This window comes from Amborella trichopoda, chromosome 5 (assembly GCF_054954075.1).
Source record: "Amborella trichopoda isolate Santa Cruz 75 chromosome 5, AtrichopodaSantaCruz75HAP2 v2.0, whole genome shotgun sequence".
Classification (NCBI taxonomy): domain Eukaryota; kingdom Viridiplantae; phylum Streptophyta; class Magnoliopsida; order Amborellales; family Amborellaceae; genus Amborella; species Amborella trichopoda.
In genome coordinates, this window is record NC_142340.1 from 8316148 (window position 1) to 8342500 (window position 26353).

At 34.5% G+C, this 26353-nt stretch overlaps 1 protein-coding gene and 1 long non-coding RNA gene across 2 annotated transcripts; both read left to right on the plus strand.

Moving 5' to 3' along the window:
• Window positions 1-5214: 5214 nt before the first annotated feature.
• Window positions 5215-11665, plus strand: LOC18424696 (glutathione hydrolase 2). Its single transcript, XM_088867315.1, has 6 exons — window positions 5215-5748; window positions 7843-8361; window positions 8470-8696; window positions 10057-10321; window positions 10484-10621; window positions 11194-11665. Exons 1-6 carry the CDS (start codon window positions 5431-5433, stop codon window positions 11422-11424), a joined length of 1698 nt encoding a protein of 565 aa, XP_088723441.1. The 5' UTR covers window positions 5215-5430; the 3' UTR covers window positions 11425-11665.
• LOC148781922 (uncharacterized) lies at window positions 6651-7404 on the plus strand. The gene is made up of 2 exons (XR_016055847.1): window positions 6651-6788; window positions 7005-7404. It is a non-coding gene; the product is annotated as an uncharacterized LOC148781922 (long non-coding RNA).
• Window positions 11666-26353: the final 14688 nt, after the last annotated feature.

Below are 26353 nucleotides of genomic sequence, written 5' to 3' on the forward strand. Positions count from 1 at the left end.
ATAAACTTTCCCTTAAAAGAATTCTGGATTTTATTTCAAAATAATGTGGATTCGTACTGTAACATTTCTAACATTTATTTTTATATAGAGAGATGCAGTAGTTTTTTAGTCCCAAATTGGAAAATAGAAAAGAAAAACCGATGTGTTTAGAGCAAAAACACTTGTATATAGTATAGACTAATGCATAGGTGCTAGTGTGCTCAAGGTCTGTTTTGGTGCAATTGTACACACTTTTTACACTTACTATAAATATGCTAGAAAATATTTTGGCCATTTGTTTTTAGGTATTTCAAGGACAGATTTACCACATACTTTGCGGTTTGCACAAATTGAATTAAATCAGTAAAGGACAAATATTGTATTGTAAAATGATATTTTGGCTCTAAATTTTTCAGTTTGACGATTATTCCCTAATTATAGTCCTCATGGCCACAATAAATCATCACCCTTGGGGGTCCTTATTGTGCAATTAGCTGATTGAATGGTGATGGAGAGAGAAAGGAATTGTGTAACACATCACATGACAATGATGCTTGGTCTCGCTCCCTTTTCAACCACCTTCTGACAGGCATTTGGATGGTGATGACCCTTATGATCTCTAACTTCAAGTGGCCACAAGGGTCACACAAATTTTCACCAATTTATAACCGGAAAAAGATTATACAGCCTAACTCCACCCCTTGATTAGGTGGTCTAATCTCCCAAAAGTAAATATTTTTTCTGATCTAAAATTTTATGATATTATTTGACCCACCTTATGAACACTAGAAAGAAATGAAAAACAAAAAACTAATTTTCATCTCGTCAAAGTTTAGAGTTATCCTCCGTTAAAAGGATGGTACAAAGGTTGTCTTCAGGAAAATCGGGAGGACGAACTAGTAAATCATGCTCCCATGGGAGCATACTATACTCTTACTCTATCAGGCACAAAACTCATTTAGGGAATTTGTTTTTCTTTCTAAATATTTGGGAACCATCTAAGAATCACTAGATGATCATTTTTAAAACAAAAAGCATCAATTTTAACTTATGTAACCCTTAGCTCTCGACATCAAAAAATTGAATAGTCTCTGTTCAATCTTGAGATTATATTTTTTTCAAGTGCGTAAAGAGTGTCCCTAGGATTTATTTATTTATTTATTGAGGCTAGTCTATCAGTTGAAGTGGTTATATCCCTAAAACTTGGGGTCCTACCAATACTCTTATATTGGGTTTTACCTGGGGCAGTCAATGGACGATGTGCTCCCTATGAGCATGAAATCTTTTGGCTTGGAGAAACTTTAAAGTTCCAATGAAATCATCTTTTGTAGAATTTATATCCAATGTGACTAATGATGATAGGATAATTTTTAGATAAAGAAAATATACGGCCTATTAGATGGTTTCTTTCTTTTTCTTGAGTGTTTTTATTGGAATTTGGAGGCAACCATCATCATACACATTACATCCACATCATTTACTCAATCTAGTAAATCTATTAGTTGGTCCTTTTCTTGATATATAATTTTCAAACTGCTTGGATCATAGCTCAATATTGATCTTGTATGAACCTTTAGTTGCTAGAGTGAGTTGTTCCCATTATGTAGTGTTGCTTCTAAGTTCCCCTCTTTTTAATAGGTCCGTCTATCATTTTGATTACACTCAAAATAACTACAATGACGAACCAATAATCTCACTCCACCAGTGGCCGTGAATCAATCTGGTGAGGAGTGAACCATTAATATGGTCCATATAATTGATAGAGATTTCTTATTTCATATCAAACATTCATTCAAGAAAATAATGACATAAAAAACAATCAACATGTTCAATACCATATACAAAAGATTACTTACTGCAATCCATAAATTCTCAATTAGTTATCAACTCATACAATTATTCCGGTATCCATGTTAATTATAGTAAAAGTGCAAATAAGGAAGCTACAATATGGACATTGGTCGAATTTCATGAGTTCGTCTCGTTCTTAATTAACACTTAATATTATCATTGATAACAAGAACAAAAAATATAACCCAACTATTAGATTGAAATTTCACATGCCAAAAAAAAATAAAACAAACACGAAAAACTGCAATCCGTCATCCTTTTTTATTTTACTTCAAATTTTTGCGAAAAATCTTCAAATTTAATTTAAAATATTTGTAACTCATTCTACTAGTAAAGCCCTATCGAAATGTATAAATGTGTTATCATTAAAGTGGTTTTATGATCCAAAGATTAGGTTTTTTTAAGCCCCAAAACCCAATCCACCATTAATCATATTTTCCCCAAATTAATACACAACCATTACACATTTGTATGATTTTCTTGATAATATTACACATGTGAGATTTTTTTGAAGATTGACCCACCTAGAAAATAAAAAATGATGGCAACCTCTTTAAAAAAATAATAATAAAATGAATGGAAAATGATGCGGATGTTAAACCTACATGATTAGAGGGCCAAATGTTTGCAGTTGTGGAGCTTCATATGACTGCTCCACGGATAGAAAAGGCTCTGGGATGTAGAGAAAGAGGAAAGAGAGAGCGATAGAGAAAAGAAATAACAGGAAGAAATGACAGATGGGGTTTTGGGGAATTCTAGAGAGGTGTCCGGTAATATGAACATGAACAACAAAGAACTACACCATTCAATAAAGAAGTTAGCTGTCCGGTAATATGAACTCCAAACAGTTCTTTACGTTTGAAATTAGAATAGACCCACCTATCTAGTATTGTTATTTCCGGTCACGAGGACTGGCTTTTTTTTTTTTTTGGCAACATCAAGCTGGCACAATCATGTGGAAGTCAATGTTATTCTGGGTTATTCTAACAAATTATTGAGATTTTCTTTCAAACTAGGTAGGCAATTGAATTTATGTTTTGGGAGGCAGCTGCCGTCCTAGGCCGCATTTCCACTGTATAAAACAAGGAAAGGACACGTCCTCACTAACTACAATTTGATTTTTTAAAAGATTAGGTAGGATGTGATGGACCTTGTTTAGAGCACCTAACAACGGGCTAGGTTTGTTGGACCGGTAAACATCCGTCCTAAAGTTGGATGTTGTGCAACATAAGTCGATAATGTATCAAAAAATGCAAGAAAAATATTTTTTATTTTAAAAATTTATTTTTCTTTCCTTATTCTTGATCATATTGGCTTAGATGATGAATCTATAAAATATTTACTAAATAAATCCATCTTTAAAATGGTTTTTACGAGGGGGTTACATGTGAGTCGACTGACTCATTGAAACCTGATTTAACAAATAAAATGTAAATATATAAAAAAGGTCGTAACCCGAAAAAGGTGGGTTGGAAATGATTTTAACCTTTTAGCTTATACACAAAATGCAAATATATCTACCGATGAATATTATAGTTTCTAAGCATTATTTCAAGGAATGTACACAGGGAGAAACGAAGAAAGGCCTTGGAAAGGGACACCGTTTGAAAATGGATTAATGGACATTCATTAGCTTTGTTGGCTATTTTATTCATTAAGTCAATTAATATCGAAACCTACTCTTTGGCTATTTTATTCATTAAGTCAAGTCAATTAATATTGAAACCTACTCTTCCACTGTTTTTAAAATATAGGTTATACCTGAGGGAGTGACTATTTTAGTGGTAATATTAAAGAGAAAATTGGGGAAATTGCACATGTTTAATTGTTTGCATGGATATTTTTATGTTCCATTTGACTTGGCATTCATTATTAATTAAACTCTAGAAGTTCAGTAGAATGATCAAACCAAACTCCTCTCCTATTTGTCTAATAGTAGGTTTTAGAGAACTACCTAATTTTTTAGTCCTGAGGAACAAGCACTCTATACTTAGGTATCCTATTTCAAAATATGTGGTCACAAGGGCCATCACCGTCCATCCAACAAGTCGAACAATAAAATTATGAGTGCATGTAGTGTATTCCCGTAGGAGCATACTATAGACCTACTCCCATGGGTAAAAGAGCTACGTATGGATGTTTTTCTTCTTTTTTTTCTTTCTTTCTTTTTATTTTTATTTTAATTTTTTTTTGAGGTTGTTCATTCGGTTGAGTAGGTTATATTTCTAAAATTTGGGTTGCCGATAGAGTTTTACTTGAGGGACTGATGAATGATACGGTGCCACATAAGCTTGTAATCTTCCGGCTAGAATTTTCTAGAAAATTTTGGGACATGAATGCAATATTTGCGACAAATCATGTCAATTATAGATAGAGGCAAGGCTTGTTATTGAAGGCACAAGGATCGTAAAACATTGATTTTGAGTTTCAGAAATAGTGCATCCTGCAATACATTATCTAGATCGCCTATTTTCAAGATTTTCATTTGTTTATAGATCTACTTGATTTTAACCATTTTTGGATTTTAAAATTTTATAATTAGATATAAAAATAGATTTTGAGCTAAACTTAAGAACTTTATTCACCAAAATTTTATGCTATGATAAACTTTGGAGGTGCACCTTAATTGGATTGTTCAAGGTACTTGCAACCTTATAGAAACCACACCCATTTTAAAATTGGTATTTCTATCATTGATATATGTGTCAAACACTATAGGGTTATGTGGGTGCTCACGCTATAGAGTAATTTATCATTGTACTTAAACAAAATTTAGACACTTATAGACCTTTGTTTTTGTACATAGAGTTTTTTTCTAGTTAGGGTAATTTTGGTCATTAAGACAGGTGTGACATCACCTACATAAGACGTGATATCGCCCATATGAAGTATTAAATGCCACTAGTATGCTCCAAGTGGGTGATGTCATACCCCGTGTAGATAATGTCATATCCCTCTTAATGACAAAAAATACCCTTATTAGAAAAATGCCTTATGTTAAAAACAATGGTACATAAGTGTTCTAAATTTATTGAGTACACCCTAACATAACCAAACACGAATAACAAGGGTATATAAGTGTCCAAAATTTGTTGAGTACAATTATTCTATAGTATGAGCACCATAATATAATCCAATACGAACTGATAATGTTTCGTGGACGTATGGCATGTGGGATGCGCCGGATGGCACCATAGGAAACTTCTATAATAAAAATATGTAGAGTATTTTTTTTTGGGTGAATAAAAAAGTGTTAAGTCATGAAGGATTTTGACCCCTACCATTACATATATAGTGTTGGAAATATGTATTCTTGGTATATGAGCTTCTATAAAAAAAAAAAAAAAGGCTTAATATTCAACTTCTGTCCATTCTCATTAAATTAAAGGGTAGGGGCCCAAAATCCTCAATTGTCCTTCTTTTCTATTTCTTTTTTTTTTTTCCTTTTAACTTATCAAAAAAAAAAAACCATACCCATGTCTCCATCACATGTATTTTTCTGTCTTATGTGGACCTCATAGTATTTAAAGCCCTTAAGGCAATCCGCATTCTCAAGGTGTCTTTCTCGCTTGTTTGTGTTAGTACTAAGCATCATCCTCAATGGCCCAGCAGCACTGTGCATCCCAAGGTCAAACACCCCCTCCGGCCCCAACACCCTTGGTTATACCAGAAGTGATCACAGTAGAGCATGGTGCTGTGGCGGCAGATCATGACGTTTGTTCGAGAGTTGGTAGCGATATTCTTCAGAAAGGGGGCCACGCAGTTGATGCAGCAGTGGCCACAGCCTTATGCCTCGGTGTTGTTAGCCCAGCATCGAGTGGCATTGGTGGGGGAGCTTTCATGATGGTTAGATCTGCTGCATATAGTGATGTATATTGCTATGACATGCGAGAAACTGCTCCCGGAGCGGCAACAAGGGTAAAAGAATGAATATATTTGCTTTTTTATTATTTAGCAAAAATAAAGGAAATTGTTTTACTCTAATTTCAGCTGATTCTTGGCTTTAATGGCCTTGTCAGAAGAATTCTTGAAAAATGATAAAAAAAAGTACTGCACCACATAAGGAGAATTAGACTCAGCCGAATACCATGTTCTGATTTTATATATATTTTATATAGGTCAAGCTTCTATGTTCCCCCTACAATATAGATGTTTTATCCTCTCCTTATCCAACCCTCCATTTTTTAATGTAGGCTTAAGATTGCACCAATCACAATGTCATGTCTCTGCACTGTTTTATTTTTAATTTTTTTCTATAAACTGTTTTGACAACAAATTTTGGATGTCCATTCCTCTATTAAACTTGCACTAACGAAAAATATATATTTTTTCAATAAAATAAAATGACCAAAATACCCCTGAAATTTTGAAGGGTTATTTTGGTCATTATGTTTTATCGAAAAATTATTGTTAATATTTTTTATAGGTGCGCCCCAACGAGAAGATGACACGTACCAAATTTTATATTCAGAAAAATTAAAAAACTAAAAATAAAATACTTTGAGACGTCGGATCTAAGATCAAACAGTGAGTGGCTCTCTTGATAAAAAATGGATGGCTGGATGATAGGGGGAGGATAGAACTTCAATGTTGTAGGGGGAACATAGAAATCTTTCCCTTTTATTGCATCCTTATATAATGTTTTCCCTTTATGGGTGCGGTTTTTATAAGGATGCAACCTTAAACAATCCAATTAAGGCGAAAAAATTTTTAGCATTATTTTAAAATCTATTTTCATATCTAATTAGTAAATTTTAAATTTTAAAAATGGTATAAATCAAAAAGATCTATAAATATATGAAAATCTTGATAATTGATGATCTTGATATTGTATTGCAAGATGAACTATATTAGAGACTCACAAACTTTTTTTTTTCATATTCATACATCTCAATGTCGAGATGATCGATTAGATGGTTTATTCAACATTAAAACAACATTTCCAATTTATTTTTGAGGTACATATGTGATTCTACATTTTAAAGTTGCAATCTTATATAAACTTTTCCCTTTATATATTCCTTTTTATAAGCGTGCGTGGTGGAGTGGGCCTTTTGGCTATTATTTACGTCACTTGCATTCTTATATCACGTTTTATTAGAAATATACATGTTTGACCACGCGGTTCAACGGCAAGATTCAAAACCCCAACCACTGGTATGGCCCTATTGCAGAGGTCCCATACCATTTGCCGAGCACACTAATGAAGCATTTGTGAAAGGACCTGGTTTCTCTGCTGTCTAGCCCGCATATGTAGGAATGCGGGCTGCCGAATAAAACTATTTTAAGATTGATTTCAGGACTTAATTTGTAAGTACATGTAATATTTAGCATGGAGATCATGAATATGAAAAAATAAAACTAAAAATAATAATTCTAATAAAAAAAACATTTGAATTGTTAGTTTCCATTGTTTTTAGATGGAACATCTACTTGCATCCATCTTTAAGATGGATGCTTTACACTTTCTAGACCACATATGTAGACAAGCGGTTCAGCTTGCATGAAACAATTTCCCTTTGTTGAAATACGTAAGTATCTTATTCTTTCTATACACTATTTCTTTATTATTATTATTATTATTATTATTATTAATAATATTATTATTATTATTATTATTATTATTATTATTATTATTATTATTATTATTATTATTATTATTATTATTATTATTATTATTATTATTATTATTATTATTATTATTATTATTATTATTATTATTATTATTATTATTATTATTATTATTATTATTGTTAAAGGGATTTTTGTAATTTTCCAAGAAAAAACAATGTCTTTCGGGTTAAAGTGTCATAGACTTTTACATGGTGGACATTTTAAGAACCAAGGCAAATGTTACATCTAACATGGCAATTCGATAGTTTTCCCTAATTTCAATTTATTTGTGACTTTACTAACGAAATGCCTAAATAGACATTTCCACATGTTCCGTTTGTTTTTTCTGAACAAACAAATACTCAAATGCCATAATAATGTAAAAAACTATATGCACAGGATATGTATGAGCATAATCCCGCTGGAAAATTCCAAGGTGGACTATCAGTAGCAGTTCCAGGGGAATTAAAAGGTCTCCATGAGGCTTGGGAGAAATATGGGAAGCGTCCTTGGAAGGAACTAGTGCAACCTGCAATTGATCTAGCAGAGAAGGGATTTCGGGTGTCTCCTTTTCTAGCATATGAAATGGAACAATCAGAGGATGCAATATCCAGAGATCCCGGTTTACGTGAGAAGTTCATGAAAGATGGAACACTATTGCAGCCTGGAGATCTGTGTCGCGACCTTCAACTTGCGAGCACGTTGCAGAAAATTGCAGATGAAGGGCCCTCGGTGTTTTACAACGGTCCCGTGGGGCGCGATTTGGTTGCTGATATCCAAGACAAAGGAGGGATAATCACATTGGAAGACTTGCAAGGTTATACCGTTCAACGCAGAACGCCAATTTCCAAAAAGGTCATGGGGCGCGAGATAATTACGATGCCGCCTCCTTCATCTGGAGGTGTTGGGGCGCTACTCGTGCGTATTTTCTTCTGAATTTACCATATCTCTCACTCTCTCTCAAACACACACACAAACACTTTTCGTTGGTGATTGACTACCTGAAAGATCAATTTTCTATTGTAGGTTTTGAATATACTTGCTCAATATGGTGAGCTTTCTGGACCCCTTGGACTCCACCGTATGGTTGAAGCATTGAAGGAGATGTTTGCAATGAGAATGGGACTAGGGGACCCAGACTTTGAAGATGTTGAACCTGTTGTAGATGCAATGCTCGCTGACGTAGTAGCAAGATATTTGAAGAACACAATAGATGATAACACAGCTCACGATCCTTTCTTTCCTATTCAAAGGTACCCATATATATTCTTAAGGGGAAGTATGTAACGAGATCATTTACTTTTTATTTAATACAAGGTGGTCACAATGAATCTTGACAATTGGATATGAAATGTGGTGGCTGCATTTATTTCATTGTCCAAGCTTAAAGTCCAAAATAATTTTTTTAAAACTTTGTAACACACCCAAGCTATGAGATATCACATCGAATGGTTGTAAGTAATTGTAACTTCCTTGTACCAAAAGGTAGATGGTCTCATTGTATACAATCCCGATTCTTAAAGCTTCTTATCCAAATAGCTAGCAACACTAAAGCGATACTGCTCATTTGACATAAAATGTTTCCTTGCACAATCGTTGTCAAATATTTTTGGGTAGAGAGATTTCTACTTTTTATTTTATTTTTATGTTGACCACATTTGTACAATATGCGGTCCAGAGGTATAAAGCAACCATCTAAAAGATGGATGCAAATCGGTAGTCTATCTAAAAACATGCATAACTAACAGTCCAAATGTTTTCTCAATAAATTTATTATTTCTTGTTTTCAATTTTTTTTTTTTACATATTCATGATCTCAATGTTAAATATTATATATTCTCTAAAAATTAGGATCAAGTTATATTTAAAAATATATATTTATTGCCTAGGTCGCATTTCTACAATATGCAGGCTGGCTGCATAGAAACAATGTCGTTTTTTATTGCTTACTATTTTTATTTATTTATCAGTCTTTTAGGGTGTAGTATGTGAAGTTATATGTATCTTTTTCTTGGTGTGAATCAATGGGGATATCGGGCCCCTACCTGTTTTATTAAAAAACAAAAGAAGTTTTACATAAACTCGTCTTATACAACACTTGGCAAGGGAACAATAGCAATATCATATGAAATATAAGGCATTACAAAATCAGAGGGGGCGAGAGCGCCACACAGTTGCTTCATTCATAAAGACCGCTACCTTGGCCAAAGATATACTTAAATTTATTTCAAAATGGAACTGACTATATGAAGCAAGGGTTTGCATTAGGATGAACAAAGTGGATTTGTTTCAGCATAAAGGATCATAACACAACATTATAGATTCTCATTTCTATTTAGCATCAAAATGATAATGATCTAGAAAGATAAGATCTTGGAAGGATTAACCCACATCCTTCTCTATGGTTGTGGAGAATTTTACACAAATATTGTCCTCTAAATCTCTTCGTGCATGTCAATGTGCAACGCCTTTTAGTGGCTAAACGAACACTTATCTCTTGCCTAACCACATCGTGAGGATTTCATTACAAAGCCATTGAGCTCTCTCTCTCTCACACACACATTTTTTTGAACTTTAAACTTCCACATTCAAAACACCATCTTTTTCCCACAGGTGGAGGCTACTCAGTGACCACGGCACCAGTCACTTGTGCGTCGTTGATGATGAGAGGAATGCAGTTTCTATGACTACTTCTATTAATGGCTTATTTGGAGCGTTGTTTCGGTCTCCTACGACAGGGATAATACTCAACAATCAAATGGATGATTTCAACATCCCTACAGACATGATAGATACCACTAAACCTTTAGCATGTGCAAACTACATCAAGCCATACAAAAGGCCCTTATCCTCCATGACGCCCACTATATTCCTCAAGGTCCTCTCTCTCTCCCTCATCATCATCATTTTTGCTTTTTTCCATTAATTGGGGTTGGCTACATGAACTCTTGATTCTCCATGCGGCTCTATTAAAGGCCATATTTCTCTCTCTCATATGAGAAAATACCTTCTTACTATGTATCCCATTTGTGTTAAATAGGATGGAGTACTTGAGGGTGTGATTGGTGGAAGTGGAGGACCAAGAATAATTCCTACAACTATGCAGGTCCTTTTGAACTATTTTGTTCATGGCATGGAACCATATTTTTCTGTTTTTTCACCTCGACTCTACCATCTGGTATATTTCTACTCGCCTTCTGCTTCTTCATTCATTCATGTTTTACTTTATGTTTTGGAGTAATTGAGATTTGCTTTATGAGTGTGGAAGATCATAGCCTAGGTGCCCCATGAGAAAACAAAGGTCGAAAATTCGTTACTCAAAATATCATTAACATCATCATTAGAGACTCAATCTAACTATTTAATTTGTTACAATATGATTTACCAAAAATAAGAAATCAGACAGAGAAAGAGAGAGAGTCGAAGTTCAAAATCAATTTGTAAATGGTCTTGGAACCAAGGAGGTTTTAGAACCTCTCTCTCTCTCACACACACACACACACATTGGGCTAGTGAGAAATATTGTTACTCGAGTACATACATTTTATAGGGATTGTATAATAATAGGCCATTTATTTTTGGTATAAGGAGGTCATAATCACTTTAGCCATCTATCCGAATTAAATATTCTCATTATGTACATTGCCTATTTTTTACCATATTGCAACCTATTTTGTTTCTCTTTCTAATCTTTCTTTTTTTTTTTTTTTTTTTTTTTTTTTTTTTTTTTTTTTTTTTTTTTTTTTAAAGCTTTTACCGAAGACTTTGGAATACGAAAACTGGGACACAGTGACTAATTATCACATCGAAGTGCCTAAGGATGATAGGTCAGCTCTGATAAAGAAAGATCATGTGCTTAAAGCAGTATCAGACAAATCACACTGCCAAATTGTGATCCATGACATCTCGACTTGTCAAAAAAAGGGACAACTCACTGCCGTAAGCGACCCAAGAAAGGGCGGGATCCCTGCTGGCTACTAAAATAATTTCTCTCTTTCCATTGTGCCTTTTGCTGCTTTGTTAATGGCCTTATTATAGTTTGGGCTCAATAATGAGTATCTCCCTTGTTTCTCTTAATAATGTTTAAGGCTCCTTTTATCACTTGGATTTGAACACTCTTTTTGTTAGTTGGATCTGTTATCATGTCCATTGCTATTTGGATTTGATTTACTCGTCCTTGTCCTAAACCTCTTTATCTTAATGAATGATAATTGTCTCTCTATCCCTCTGACTTTACCAGTTATTTGGATTCGAAAAGATGAGTACCTCTGTGATAAATCTCTGCCCATAATGTAGTATGTGGAAAGACCTATGCAATAAATCTCCCTCAAGAATGTAGAAATGCACACAAATTTTCTTGGGAGAAAATTACATAGGGACACTCTTTCGACCCCAAAATTACCAAATGAGGCGTTTTATGTAAAAATTAAAAAATTCCGACAAGCACCCTTTTTTAGAGCAAGACTTTTTGTTTTTCACAATTGCCCATATACTTAACAATGATGACACCGGACAACATTAAATCTCATAACATATTTATGTTTCCTCCCTGTCCAGTGTAAAAATCACTAGAAATCACCAGACAACGGTGTCTTTTGAGTAGTGGGTGCATTGGCTAGTCATGGAAATGCCGGATAGAATGGATACTTTCTCCCATGAACCATCACCCACAGGCATACAATCTCCCTCTTTAACTTCCTGAGGGAATACTAAGATCTAATAGCTTCAATTCATAGACTAACTTCAACAAAAAAAAAAAAATACCATCTATGCACTTCAAAAAAATTAGCATCTCAAGATTTAAGAATAATAATTTTAGATTTTAAACCCAACCAATAGCACATTCCGAGCTACCTAATTTTAGGTTTAACTCGACCTTGTGACAACAAAGAAAAATAATTTTTTTCTTTTAGTATTACACTAGAGGAAAATGGTCCCATGTATGCTTTTTTTTATTTGAATACCTATGCAAGTGGTCATAAATTTCTTAGCATATTTTGACATCTAATTTAAGGTCACAGAACCTCCAAACTAAAAGAGGAAGAGGTAATTCTTGTGAAAGTTTGGTGGATGATGGGCAATGGATTCCTAACGATGATTACTTCATTTTTAACTCAAGAAATTAGAGGAGGATCTCCTCTCATTTCAACATGCTTAACCTACGGACCGGGACAGCCCTATGAGTCGACAGTAATAGAAACCACATATTTAGTTTTCTATCACGTTATAGAAAACTAAATATTTGGTTTCGATAACTGTCAACACCAACCCTTGTCTACATAGGGCTGGCTTAGGTCCCACCCAAACGAGGCTAGGCTAAAGAGGCTCACACTGATAAGGTCAGACCAGGTTAGGTCGGAGCAAGTAAAGCTAAAGAAAAAAAAAAAAACGAGTGTGCTACCCTTATCTTTTGATCCGGCCCAACCCGATCCTTTGCTCTCAAGCTGCATTCAGTCCCATTGCCAACTGACATGACACCTATGGTCATCTCTCTCTCAAATTGGATTTCCATAATTCCCTCTCTCTCTAGGTTTGTTTTTCTCTCTCTTTTCCTACCCCTCCTCCAAAAAAAACACTTCCTGTTCCAAGGGATCCACTCTCGAATAAGACTCTCTCTCTCTCTCTCTCTCTCTCTCTCTCTCTCTCTCTCTCTCTCTCTCTCTCTCTCTCTCTCTCTCTCTCTCTCTCTCTCTCTCTCTCTCTCTCTCTCTCTCTCTCCTGGTAGAAATGAATTCTTTGCCCCCCCAAAGATGGACATTCCTTACAGCTGTGTCACAAAAGCTTGTCGCAATCAGATGCTTTCTATCAGGTACGTCTCTCTCTCTCTCTTGTTGTGATAAGATGTTTTGTATCATGTACCCCTCTCTCTCTATGACACGAGGTATACCCAGGTGTGAAGTTTATACTTAAAATTTATTCATTATAGGGCCAAAAAGTGAATTTCCGTAGTTTCTATCAGAAAAATTATGTCGAATTTCTTATTCCTAATATCTATGATGTGCTAAATAAGTGTATTGAATTCATTATCTATAATCTCCCAATGAAAAGTAATGAATTATATTTATGACGTGTCTTCGTTTTAAAACATGTTTAGGAAATTGCCTTGGCCAGGTAGTTGGCCTTTTGCTTAGGCGTGTAACTCGGCCAAGGCCGAGTGGTGTAGATCAAGCTGATCTATAAACAATTGCATTTTTAAAAATATTAGATAGCCCACATAATACAAGATGCAATATTTCATGACTTCAAATACTTTATTTTTTAAAAATATGTATATGTCTCGATGTCATGATGATCAATTTAAGGGTTTCCAAAATCGAAACAATCTTTTTCCATGAGCATATTTCAAAAGTACAAAGATACCCTATAAAATTTTTTCCCTCTACATTATTGGGTTCAACTTAAGTGGGCAAGGCCAAATGATAATTACCCTTACTTGTTTTAGGTTCTAAACTTAAGATATGTTTTTTTATGTAAATATCTTGATCTTGGTTTTTGAACCCGAAGCTAATGAGGGAAATTTATTACGTCAATATTGGGCCAACCATCTTGATCGAATCAATATTCTTTTGTTGTAACTATATGCCCTTGTAGCACCTCTCACTGACAAGCCCTTAGATGCTTCTCACAACTCTGGCGCGCCCATCCCTCTTCCTATCATTGAAGACGTTTCCATTGAATTAACTCCACTCACAACTGTCGATACACCCTCCGTTGAGCCACTCGATCATCACCACACTCCCACCACTAAGCAGCAACCCCCTACCCCTTCTGTGTCGTCGCTCAGCCCTTCCAACGACTCGCCCTCCGAGATGTGTCCTCCATCTAGTGACCAACCTCTTACTCCACTTGTCACTAATGGTCCACTATCGGCCTTTGAACATACAACTTCCACCCAACAGCCCACACGCAGATCATCTCGCCCTCATCGCCCACCAGGCTGGCTCGTTGACTACAAGTGTGCTCATGTTACCTCTTCTTCCATAACCAATCACTCTACTTCAGCTAGTTATCGCTCAGGTACTGATCATCCTCTTACTCATTATATTTCCTATGAAAAATTTTCCACACCTCACAGAGGTTTTATTGCTGCTATTACCACTAACGAAGAATCTAGAAATTTTACATGTGCTTCTAAAGATGCTCGTTGGAGGGATACTATGACTGCAAAAATAAAAGCACTAAAAGCCAATAATACTTGCCATGTTACTCCCTTGCCACCCGAAAAACATGCCATAGGGTGCAAGTGGATATACAAAATCAAATACAACGCTGATGGGAGCATTGAGCATTATAAAGCTCAACTTGTTGCAAAGGGGAACACACAAGCTGAAGGAATCGATTACCAAGAGACCTTTGCTCCTGTGGCCAAATTCGTCACTATTTGTTGCTTGCTCTCTATTGCCACTGCTCAGGACTGGCCTCTTTTTCAATTAGACGTGAACAACGCCTTCTTACATGGAGATTTAGCAAAAGAAGTCTACATGCAACTCTACCAAGATTCCTTTGAAAGGGGGAGCATGGAGAACACCTTGTTTGCCGCTTAAAAAAGTCTTTATATGGCCTTAAATATGCTTCTCGCAATTGGTTCTCTAGGTTCTCCACGGCCCTTCTTTATGCTCATTTTCAACAATCCATAGCCGGCTATTCGATGTTCACTCTCAAAACTTAGGACCAGATCACCATCATCCTAGTATATATTGATGACATCATACTAACTAGCAATGATAACTCTACCATCGAATTCATCAACTGAGTTTTGCACTGTCACTTCAAAATAAAAACCTTGGCTCACTTAAATACTTCCTGGGCATCGAGCTGGCTCGGCCCATTCAAGGCATATTTCTTTCCCACTGAAAGTACACACTTCACATCCTTGAAGAAGTAGGCCTTCTTGGAGCCAAACCTGCTGCATTTCCCATGGAGCAAAATTTAAACCTCAATATTAATGATGGCAAAGCTCTCTCTGATCCTGGCTCCTACAGATGACTTGTTGGGTGTCTTATATACTTGACCATCACAAGATCAGATATTACTTTTTCAGTAAATGTTTTTAGCCAATTTATGCAAACACCACGTCAACCTCATATGGATGCAGCACTCTGCATTCTTCTGTATCTCAAATCCAACCCAAGGAAAGGCATTCTCTTGCCATCATCCAACAATTTCCAATTATCTAGGTACTCTGATTCAGATTGGGCCAGCTGCTCTGCCACTTGTCGATCAGTAACTGGTTATTGTACTTTTCTTGGTGAGAGCCCTAAACCCTTCTTGACAAGTATTGTGGTTGATGAACCAAAACCCTATCCTACACTATATCCCTATGGGCTAAAGTGAATATGTGATATATTAAATAAAGGTTATTTATTCATCCATTAGCAAGAGGTATGGTGGGAATCAGAATCCATTATTGATGCCATTCTCTCTCACTCATTGTATGTCCTTTGATTAACAAGCCATGGCCTCGCAGACCATCTTTTTTCTGCAATTCATAGAGTCATAGCATAGTCCATACACTTTCTTTTATTAAATGACATATCCTTGGCAAGCAGGGCTGGCATGGCTACTTTACCAGATGGAGGCCAATTCATAAACTTGATTTTAAAGCTAATGGATGTCAAGAAGACCATTGAGATTGGTGTTTTCACAGGATACTCTTTGCTTGCCACGACTCTCTCTTGACTTGATGGTGGTACTTTTAAAACAATTTCATCAAATTTTGAAATATTTCTTCATTTTGATGGTTGCAAGAATTTATGTCTCATGTAACATAAAAGAGAGAACAAATAGCCATCTACTGGATGCCCAGTCATGACAACACTATTCCCTCTCTTGATCACCACTTTTTCTCCAGTGAAAGTGGTAATAAATCCTGTTATAGATATCTTGGAAACTGAAATCAAGCATTTCTTCGTATCGAGAGCATAAAGTATTTGCTTTAGGATTAAAGTGTTCTCACTCTTCAATTTGAGCGCAAAATCCCCAATTCCAATGACACTTGTCATCTGGTTACCTCTCATGCAGATGTGTTGCTCTCCAGGCTCAATGGGAGTAAAAGAGCGAAAGTCTACCTTGGTGTTTGTGACATTGAGGCGTAGCTCCCGAGTCGAGACATCAAAAAGCTCCTTTGGGGTCGGCGAGCAACGTCTCAAAGACTACACAAGCAAGTTCCTTGTTGGTTCTACCAAATTTGTTGAACCGACAATACTTAGCTATGTAGTCCATCTTCTTGCAAATAAAACAATTCCTAGTCTCTCTCTTTCCTCCTTTATTTTCAAAATCTCTCCTTTTAAAGTCTCATTTTTTTCCAAAATTATTTCTACCCTTTCTTTTCTTAGATTTAAAAGAAGGTGGAAATTTTATCATGTGTACGACCTTCCTTAGAGTTGATGTCAGCGCATGCTTTGCTTTCCTCATTTCTTCTTCTCTTTTGATAATAGTGATGAGCACCTCCAACTTTGGTGAGAGAGATGACCTATAAGTTTCTTATGAATTAGGAAATGCATTCATGATATGAATCACTTGCATGGATTCAACAGTTTTCGTGCAAGTGTCTTCCATCTCTTGGATTAGTGCACGAAAAGCGTGCACATGATCTGAAAATTTGGTTCCCTCTCCCATCTTCAACTCCTTATATTTTTTCATAGTCATAGCTTGTTTCATGAGAGAGGGATTCCTATATTCTCTCTCAAGCCTATCATAAATACCGCTTGTAGTATAGATTGACTCATATTTGGAAGCATATGACTCGGTCATAGCGCACAAAAGATTTTCTCACATCTCAAATTCCTCTTCTTCTAAGTGGCATACTTATCTTTGATTGCTTGAGATGAATCATCACTTGGATGATGAGGACTACGCTCATAGAGTATCTTATGCAAATGTTCCTCATAAAGGACATATCCAATCTTTCTTTTCTAATATGCATAATTGGTCCCATCAAATCTTTCGATATTTAGGATCTCTGATGTAAAAGTTATTACAACCATTTCCTTCTATTCCAAGCAAATATCTTGATTTTTAGCCCCAAAAAATGACTCCTAGTGGCAACAAGTAACTTGGCTCTGATACTAATTATAGAAAGACCAAGGTGATATTGTCGGGATATATATATATATATATATGGGGTCTGTCAATTTTATAATAACTTGTAATTTTCGTATAAAAAATTCTTAAAATTATCTAAAACTGTATTTTCGTATCTAATTATAAAATTTTAAACTCCAAAGATGGTTAAAATCATGTAGATCTATAAACTTGTGAAAATATTTAAAATGGACGGTCTAGATTATGTGTTTCAAGAAGCGCCATTTTTAGGACTCAAAATCAATTTTTTTTACATTTATACATCTCAATGTCGAGATGATTAATTAAAGGGTCTTTCAATATTAAAACAGCCTTTTCCCATGGATTTTTGAGGTGCATATGTAATTCTATATTTTAAGATTGCAACCTTATATAACCTTTTCCATATATATATATATATATATATATATATATTTCTCACCCCTTTTATTTTGGCAAAGATAACTTACAGATGGTCTTATTACAATAACTCATGCTTTTAAAATAAAACAAATAAAACCAAGATATCTTCAAACCTCGTTGCCACGAAAATAATTTTCTTTGAATAAAGAAAATAATCACTACAACTAATGCTTGAGAATATAAAGACAGTGTAAATAAATATGCAAGAAATAAAAAGACAATACCTGAGATTACCTTAACCGGGTTTATTACCCTACACCGAATCGCCACCATCCGACGGTGCCGGATCGACGATCAAGCTTCAATCTCAACTGAGAGAAAAATTTAAAGCCAAACTCTCAATGGAACTATGAACCCCTCTTAATTACAAAACTTCAACGTAAGTTTCAAAACTCTCAATATCTAGTTCGAAAGAACTCTTGCTACCAAACCTTAGGTATAATAGTATGAGAGAGAAGAGGTGAGGCCACTAGGTTGGGGCGTGGCCCCAACTAGATTTCGTAGAGAGGGAGGGTGATGTCACACCTCTCGTAATGACAAAAATTACACTAACTAAAAAAAGCTCCATGTACAAAAGAAGGATACATAAGTGTCTCATATTTCTTGAACACAATGGTAAATTACTCTATAGTGTAAGCACCCTAACATAATCCATTAGTGTTTGGCACATATACCAGTGATAAAAATACCAATTTTAAAATTGGCCCTGTAGAAATTATACACTTGTACACCATTAAAAGAAGGAAGAACGTAGGATTCAAGTGAAGGGGCTTTATAGTGGGACTATTGGGACCAATATCAACAAATGAAATTAACTTTCCTAATAATGTTTTAAAAAGAAATATGAAAAAGTATCTTAATTTCTAAAGTACGATATCCTCAATGTGAGGACACGCATAAACAATTATAAATACATATCTTCATTCCATACTCTATAGCTATTCCAGCTATTTTTGGTAGAACAGCTAGGAATCGAACCTTAGACATCATGGTTATGGTCCTTGGGCCTTCAATAATAAGCCGTCCCTCTCCCTATAGTTGACACAATTTGTCACAATTATAGTATTCATGTCCCAAAATTTTCTGAAACATTCTAGCTAGAAGGTTACATGCTTCTGTGGCACCATATCGTTCATCAGTCCCTCAAGTAAAACCCTATCTGTAAGTCTTGTAGGATCACCAATTTTAGAAGTATAACCTACTCAACCTAGTGAACAACCTCAAAATAAATAAATAAAATAAAATAAAAACAGAAAAAAGAAAAAAAAAAATGAAAAATGTCATTACTGTATGTGTGCCTAAAATATCCATAGACCACAGTTATAACCAAGGGTGTAGGAACTGAAATCCATTTTGAAAAAATATATAATCTAGTGCTTTTAAAGTTGATCTCAAAATTCCAGGGCGGACAATGTATCTCTTTTACCCAAGGGAGTAAGTCTATAGTATGCTCCTACTGGAATACACTACATGTACTCATAATTTTATGTGTCCTATAAAAAATACATTTCCCTTAGTAAAAAAAAAAAAAAACAGATTTTTTTTAAATTTTTCAACTTGTTGGATTGACGATGATGGCCCTTGTGACCGCATAGTTTGAAATACAACACCTCATAACTATAAAGTAATTGGTCCTTTATCCTCAGGCCTACAAAATTAGGCAGTTCCCTAAAACCTTCTATTAGATAAAAGGAGCAGTCTGCATACGGATGCATCCGTAGGTGTAGAGGTAAAGTGCACCTTCAAACTTTATTATGGCGTATAATTTTGATGTAAAATATTTAGAATTATTTCAAAATCTATTTTTATGAAAATCTTGAAAAAATGGACGGTGTGGATAATATGTTGTAAAATACACTATTTTTTCCGATGATTTTTGAGGGGCATATGTAGCTCTACATTGTAAGATTGCATCCTTATATAAACTTTTTCTTTAGTTAAATAGCAGATGAGTTTGTTTTGATCATTCTAATGAATGCCAAGTCAAATGGAACATAAAAATATCCATACCAACAATTAAACATGTGCAACTTCCACAATTTTCACGTTAATATTACCACTAAAATAGTCACTCCCACAGGTATAACCTAGTGGGAAAATAGGTTTCATCATTAGTTGCCTTGACTTTGAATAAAATAGCCAACAAAGCTAATGAATATCAAACGGTGTCCCTTTGCTAGGCCTTTCTTCATGTCTCCCACCGTGCATTCCTTGTTATAATAGATACTTTTGCATTTTGTGTATAAGTCAAAGGTTAAGACGTTTGCAATTGATTTTTTTCGAGATCCTGTTTAAGCGGGATCATCACCAGGTTACAATTTTTCTTATATATTTGAATTTTATTTGTTGGATATGGTTTCAATAAGTCAGCCGACTCATATGTGACCCCCTCCTTTAAAAACAACTTCAAAAAAAAGTTTCAAGTAAGTGTATTATATATTCATATCTAGGCCAAGGTTATCATGAAAAGTTTTATTTCTTGGCATTTTTTGGTACACGGTCTGGACATTACTTACATTGCACAACATCCATCTTAGGATGGACAATCGTCGATCAGCAAGCTCTTGCGCCTGTCGACTCACGTCAAACTTTTCCTTATTTGATAGGGCATGTAATAAGTGGTCTAGGCAAACGAACCTAGCCCGTTGTTAGGTGCCCTAAACACATGGTTATAATGGTATTTTTTTAAGAATTTTTCACATCTCTCTTTGATTCATGTTGGGAATTAATTTTATAAGGGTTATGTTAGGATGCTTACGCTATAAATTAATTTATCATTGTATTCAATAAAATTTAGACACTTATATATCATTGTTTCTTTACACGGAGTTTTTTTTTTTTTTTGGTAATGATATTTTTGGTTGTTAGGAGTGGTATAACATCATCTACATAAAGTGTGATATTACCCACATTGAGCATTAAATGACACTAATATGCTCCATCTAGATGATGTCACATCCATGTGGATGATGTCACACCCCTCTCAATGACAAAAAATACCGTCATAAAAAAAATACTCCATGTACAAAACAATAGTCTATAAATATTCAAAATTTATTGAACATAATGATAAATCAATCCATAGCATGAACGCCTTCACATAACTCATTTTAAAAATGAAAATAAAAATAATGAATTAGTGTTAGCTCCCTTGAATCTTGGATCTTGTTTTTCCTCGAATGGAAGGTCTAAAGTCGATCTTTGTCGGAGGTTTTATCTTGTGCATCTTTTTGTTCCTTTAGATCTCACTTCTCTCCATTTATCCTTTTTTTTCTAAGTGGGATGGATAGGATTACAACATCGTTTCCCCTTATTTTTATCTTGTTTGGCGTATGACGAGGTTTCTTTTGAAAAATCAAATGGTAGTTAGAGAGGATGAGAGGCCCTTTTTCTTTACTTTATTTTAAACAGTGGGAATCCGGCCTAGGAAGGCAGTTGCCTCCATAAACGTCAACCTAATTGCTTACCTAGTTTGGAAAGCCGTCATTAGAAAAACCGTAGAATAACATTGACTTCCACATGTTGTTCCAACTTGATGTTGAAAAAAAAAAAAATTCAAAGTCAGCTCTTCTATCTAGCAATGACAATACTAGACATGATGACATATTCTAATTTTAAACGTAAAGAGCTGTCCGGAGTTCATATTCCTCGACAGCTAGGTTCTTTGTTAAGTGATGTAGTTTTTTGTTGTTCAGTGTTCGTATTAGCAGATAGCTCTTTGCAATTCCCCAAAACCCCATCCGCCTTTTTTTCCCATCATTGCTCTTCTCTATCGCTCTCTCTTTCCTCGAGCTCTACGTCCCAAAGCCCTCTCTTACCACGCGGAGCAATCATCTGAAGCTCCACAACTGCAGACATTTGGTCCTCTAATCATGCAGGCTTAGCATCCGCATCATTTTGCATTCATTTTATTAATTTTTTATGGAGGTTTCATCATTTTTAATTTTCTAGTTGAGCCAATCTCAAGAAAATCTCACATGTATAATATTATCAAGAAAATCTCACAAATGTGTAATGTTATGTATTAATTTGGAAAAAATATGATTAATGGCAGATTGGGGTTTTGAGGCAAAAAAAAAAAAAAAAAAGACCCACTCTTTGGATAACCACTTTAATGATAACACATTTATACATTTCGATTGGGCTTTGCTCATAGAGCGAACTACAAGTATTTTGACACATATTTGAAGCTTTTTGGCAACGATTTGATGTAGAATAAAAAAGGATGACGAATTGGGGTTTTTGTTGTCTGCTTTACTATTTTTTTGGCATGTGACATTTCAATGTAATATTTGGCTTACGTTTTGTGTTCTTGTTATCAATGATATTATTAAGTGTGAATTTAGGAATGAGATGAACTCATGAAATTTGACCAATGTCCATAGCCTAGCGTCCTTATTTGCACTCTTACTATAATTGACGTCGATACCGAAAGAACTGTATGAGCTGATTACTAATTGAAAATTTATGGATTGCAGTAAGCAATCTCTTGTACACTGTATCGAACATGTTGATTGTTTTTCATATCATTATTTTTTTGTATGAATGTTTAACATGAAGTAAAAATATCTACCAATTATGTGGAACTTATTGGTGTTTTATTTTCCACCAGATTGATTCATGGTCATCATGGTGGTTATTTTAAGCGTAGTCAGAATGTTAGATGGACCTAATACAAAGAGAAGAACTTAAAAGCCACACTATATAGTGGGGACAACTCACTCCAGTAATTAAAACCTCATACAAGGTTTATATTGAGCTATAACCCAAGCGATTTGAACACTGTATATCAAGAAAATGACCAGCTAATGGTTTTAGTAGAAGATGAGGATGTAATGTCTTTGCTGATGGTGGCATCCAAATTCCAATAAGAACACTCAAGGAAAAAAAAAATTTTCCAATAAACCGTATTCTTTCTTTATCTAATAATTTTCCTATATCATGTCACATTGTGTATTCAAAATACGACTTCATTGGAACCTAAAAGTTTCTCCAAGAAAAAAGATTTCATGCTCCTTGGGAGCACACTGTCCATTGACTGCCCAGGTAAAACCCAATCTAAATGTATTGGTTGGACCCTGGGGATGTAACCACTTCAACACATAGACTGCACTTGACAAAAAAATTCCAAGTCACACTCTCGATGCAATTGAAACAATAATGTCTCAAGACTGAATATATAGTATTCAATTTTTTGTTGGCGAGATATAAGTGCTACAATGCTTAAAAATTGAAGCTTTTTGTTTTAAAAATGATCATTTAGTGATTCTTAGGTGTTTCCGTAATTTTTAAAAAGAAAAAAAAAATCAACCCAAATGGGTTGTATGCCTTAGGGAGTAGGAGTATAGTATGCTTCCATGGGAGCATGGTATACGCGCACTTTTACCTGATTTTCCCGAAAACAAACTTTGAACCATCAAGTTATTGGATGATAACCCTAAACTTCGAGGAGGTCAAAATTGGTTCTGTTTTTCATTTCTTGCTGGTGTTCACAAAGGTGGGTCAAATAAGATCATTAATTCTAGGTTGGAAAAAATTATTTTCTTTTAGGAAATTATATCACCTAATCAAGTGGTGGAGTTAGGCCATATAATATTTTTCCAGTTATAAGTCGGTGAAAATTTTATTGACCCTTGTGGCTACTCGAAATTAGACATCACAAAGGTCATCACCATCCAAATACGGCTTAGAGGTGATCGAAAAAGAAGCGAGACCAAGTATCATTGTCATGTGATGTGTTTCTCTTTCCATCATCCTTCAATCCACTAATTACACAGTAAGGACCCTCTAGGGTGATGAATTATTATAGCCACGTGGATTATAGTTAGGGAATAATCATCAACAGTGAAAAATTTACGGCCAACGTGTTATCTTGCAATATAATATTTGTCTCTTACTGATTTAATTCAATATGTGTAAAGTTTATGGAGGCAAATTTGTCCTCTTAGAATACCTAAAAACAAATGGGCAAAATATTATCTAGCATATTTACAATAAGAAAAATAGTTCACACGAGCTGGACCCCATTTCTAGGCATGCGGTCCAAAAAGTATAAATCATCCATAGTAAAAGTGGATGCAAGTAGGTGTTCCATTTATGTATGCCATCCAAAAAGTATAAAGCATCTATCTTGAAAGTGGATGCAAGGAGGTGTTCTATTGAGGTATGCGGTCCAAAAGGTATAAAGCATTCATCGTAAAGGTGGTAGATGCAAGTAGGTGTTCCATTTATGTATGCCATCCAAAAAGGTGTAAAGCCTCTATCTTAAAAGTGGATGCAAGGAGGTGTTCTATTTTTGTATGCGGTCAAAAAGTATAATGCATCCATTTAAAGGTGGAGTGTTCTATTTAAAAACAATGAAAACTAACTATCCAAATGTTTTCTATTAAAATTATTATTTTTTGTTTTTAAAAATTTATTTATTTTTCATATTCATGATTTTCATGTTAACGATTATATGTCCTTAAAAATTAAGTTTTAAAATCCATCTAACGATCCAAATGTTTTCTTAATAAAATTATTATTGTTAATTTCTAAAATTTATTTATTTTTCATATTCATGATCTCCATGTTAAATATTACATATCTTTAAAATTAAGTCTTAAAATCCATATGATAAAAGATTTATTGAGAGGCATGCATTTCTACATATACAAAAAGCTTGCTGCATAACCACCTTCAATAATTGTGGCATTACTTTCGGTGATGTAACCTTTTTAAGCCATAGATTAACCTCAATTAAAAAAATTCCTATTATGCCCTTTGTACATTTGGAAAAAAAAACTTTTGAGATTGAACAGAAACCATCCATTTTTAGATAGAAAGATCCAAGTGTTAGAAAAGTCTAATTTTGAATTTTTCTTTAGCGAATAATTATCCACTAATTCTTGGGTGATTCCTAAAATTTCATATTAATAAGAACTTAGGTGTTATAAAAAGCAGTCAACAGATTAATTATTGAATAAGTCGTTTTTTTAAAAATTTTATAAAAGTCTCATAAAGGGGCACATAAAACAAGGAAAGGACACGTCCTAGGCCGCATTCCCACTGTTTAAAACAAGGAAAGGACACGTCCTCACTAACTACAATTTGATTTTTTAAAAGATTACGTAGGATGTGATGGACCTTGTTTAGAGCTCCTAACAACGGGCTAGGTTTGTTGGACCGGTAAACATCCGTCCTAAAGTCGGATGTTGTGCAACATAAGTAATGTATCGATAATGTATCAGAAAATGCAAGTAAAATATTTTTTATTTTAAAAATTTATTTTTCTTTCCATATTCTTGATCATATTCTTAGATGATGAATCAATAAAATATTTACTAAATAAATCCATCTTTAAAATGGTTTTTACGAGGGGGTCACATGTGAGTCGACTGACTCATTAAAACCTGATTTAACAAATAAAATGTAAATATATAAAAAAGGTCGTAACCCGAAAAAAGTGGGTTGAAAATGATTTTAACCTTTAGCTTATACACAAAATGCAAATATATCTACCGATGAATATTATAGTTTCTAAGCATTATTTCAAGGAATGTACACAGGGAGAAAAAAAGAAAGGCCTTGGAAAGGGACACCGTTTGAAAATGGATTAATGGACATTCATTAGCTTTGTTGGCTATTTTATTCATAAAGCCATGTCAATTAATCTCGAAACCTACTCTTTGGCTATTTTATTCATTAAATCAAGTCAATTAATATTGAAACCTACTCTTCCACTGTTTTTAAAATATAGGTTGTACCTGAGGGAGTGACTATTTTAGTGGTAATATTAAAGAGAAAATTGGGGAAATTGCACATGTTTAATTGTTTGCATGGATATTTTTATGTTCCATTTGACTTGGCATTCATTATTAATTAAACTCTAGAAGTTCAGTAGAATGTTCAAACCAAACTCCTCTCCTATTTGTCTAATAGTAGGTTTTAGAGAACTACCTAATTTTGTAGTCCTGAGGAACAAGCACTCTATACTTAGGTATCGTATTTCAAAATATGTGGTATCGCCCATATGAAGTATTAAATGCCACTAGTATGCTCCAAGTGGGTGATGTCATACCCCGTGTAGATAATATCATATCCCTCTTAATGACAAAAAATACCCTTATTAAAAAATGCCTTATGTTAAAAACAATGGTACATAAGTGTTCTAAATTTATTGAGTACACCCTAACATAACCAAACACGAATAATAAGGGTATATAAGTGTCCAAAATTTGTTAAGTACAATTACCCTATAGTATCAGCACCATAATATAGTCCAATACGAACTGATAATGTTTCGTGGACGTATGGCATGTGGGATGCGCAGGATGGTATCACAGGAAACTTCTATAATAAAAATATGTAGAGTATTTTTTTTTGGGTGAATAAAAAACGTGTTAAGTCATGAAAGATTTGGACCCCTACCATTTAGTGATATTAC

Bases quoted from the DNA above. Each gene is read 5' to 3' on its own strand.
- LOC18424696 (XM_088867315.1), top strand. From the start codon at position 5,431: ATGGCCCAGCAGCACTGTGCATCCCAAGGTCAAACACCCCCTCCGGCC. The intron at 5,749-7,842 runs GTAAAAGAATGA...CTATATGCACAG, and splicing joins CTCCCGGAGCGGCAACAAGG to GATATGTATGAGCATAATCC. The intron at 8,362-8,469 runs GTGCGTATTTTC...TTTCTATTGTAG, and splicing joins GAGGTGTTGGGGCGCTACTC to GTTTTGAATATACTTGCTCA.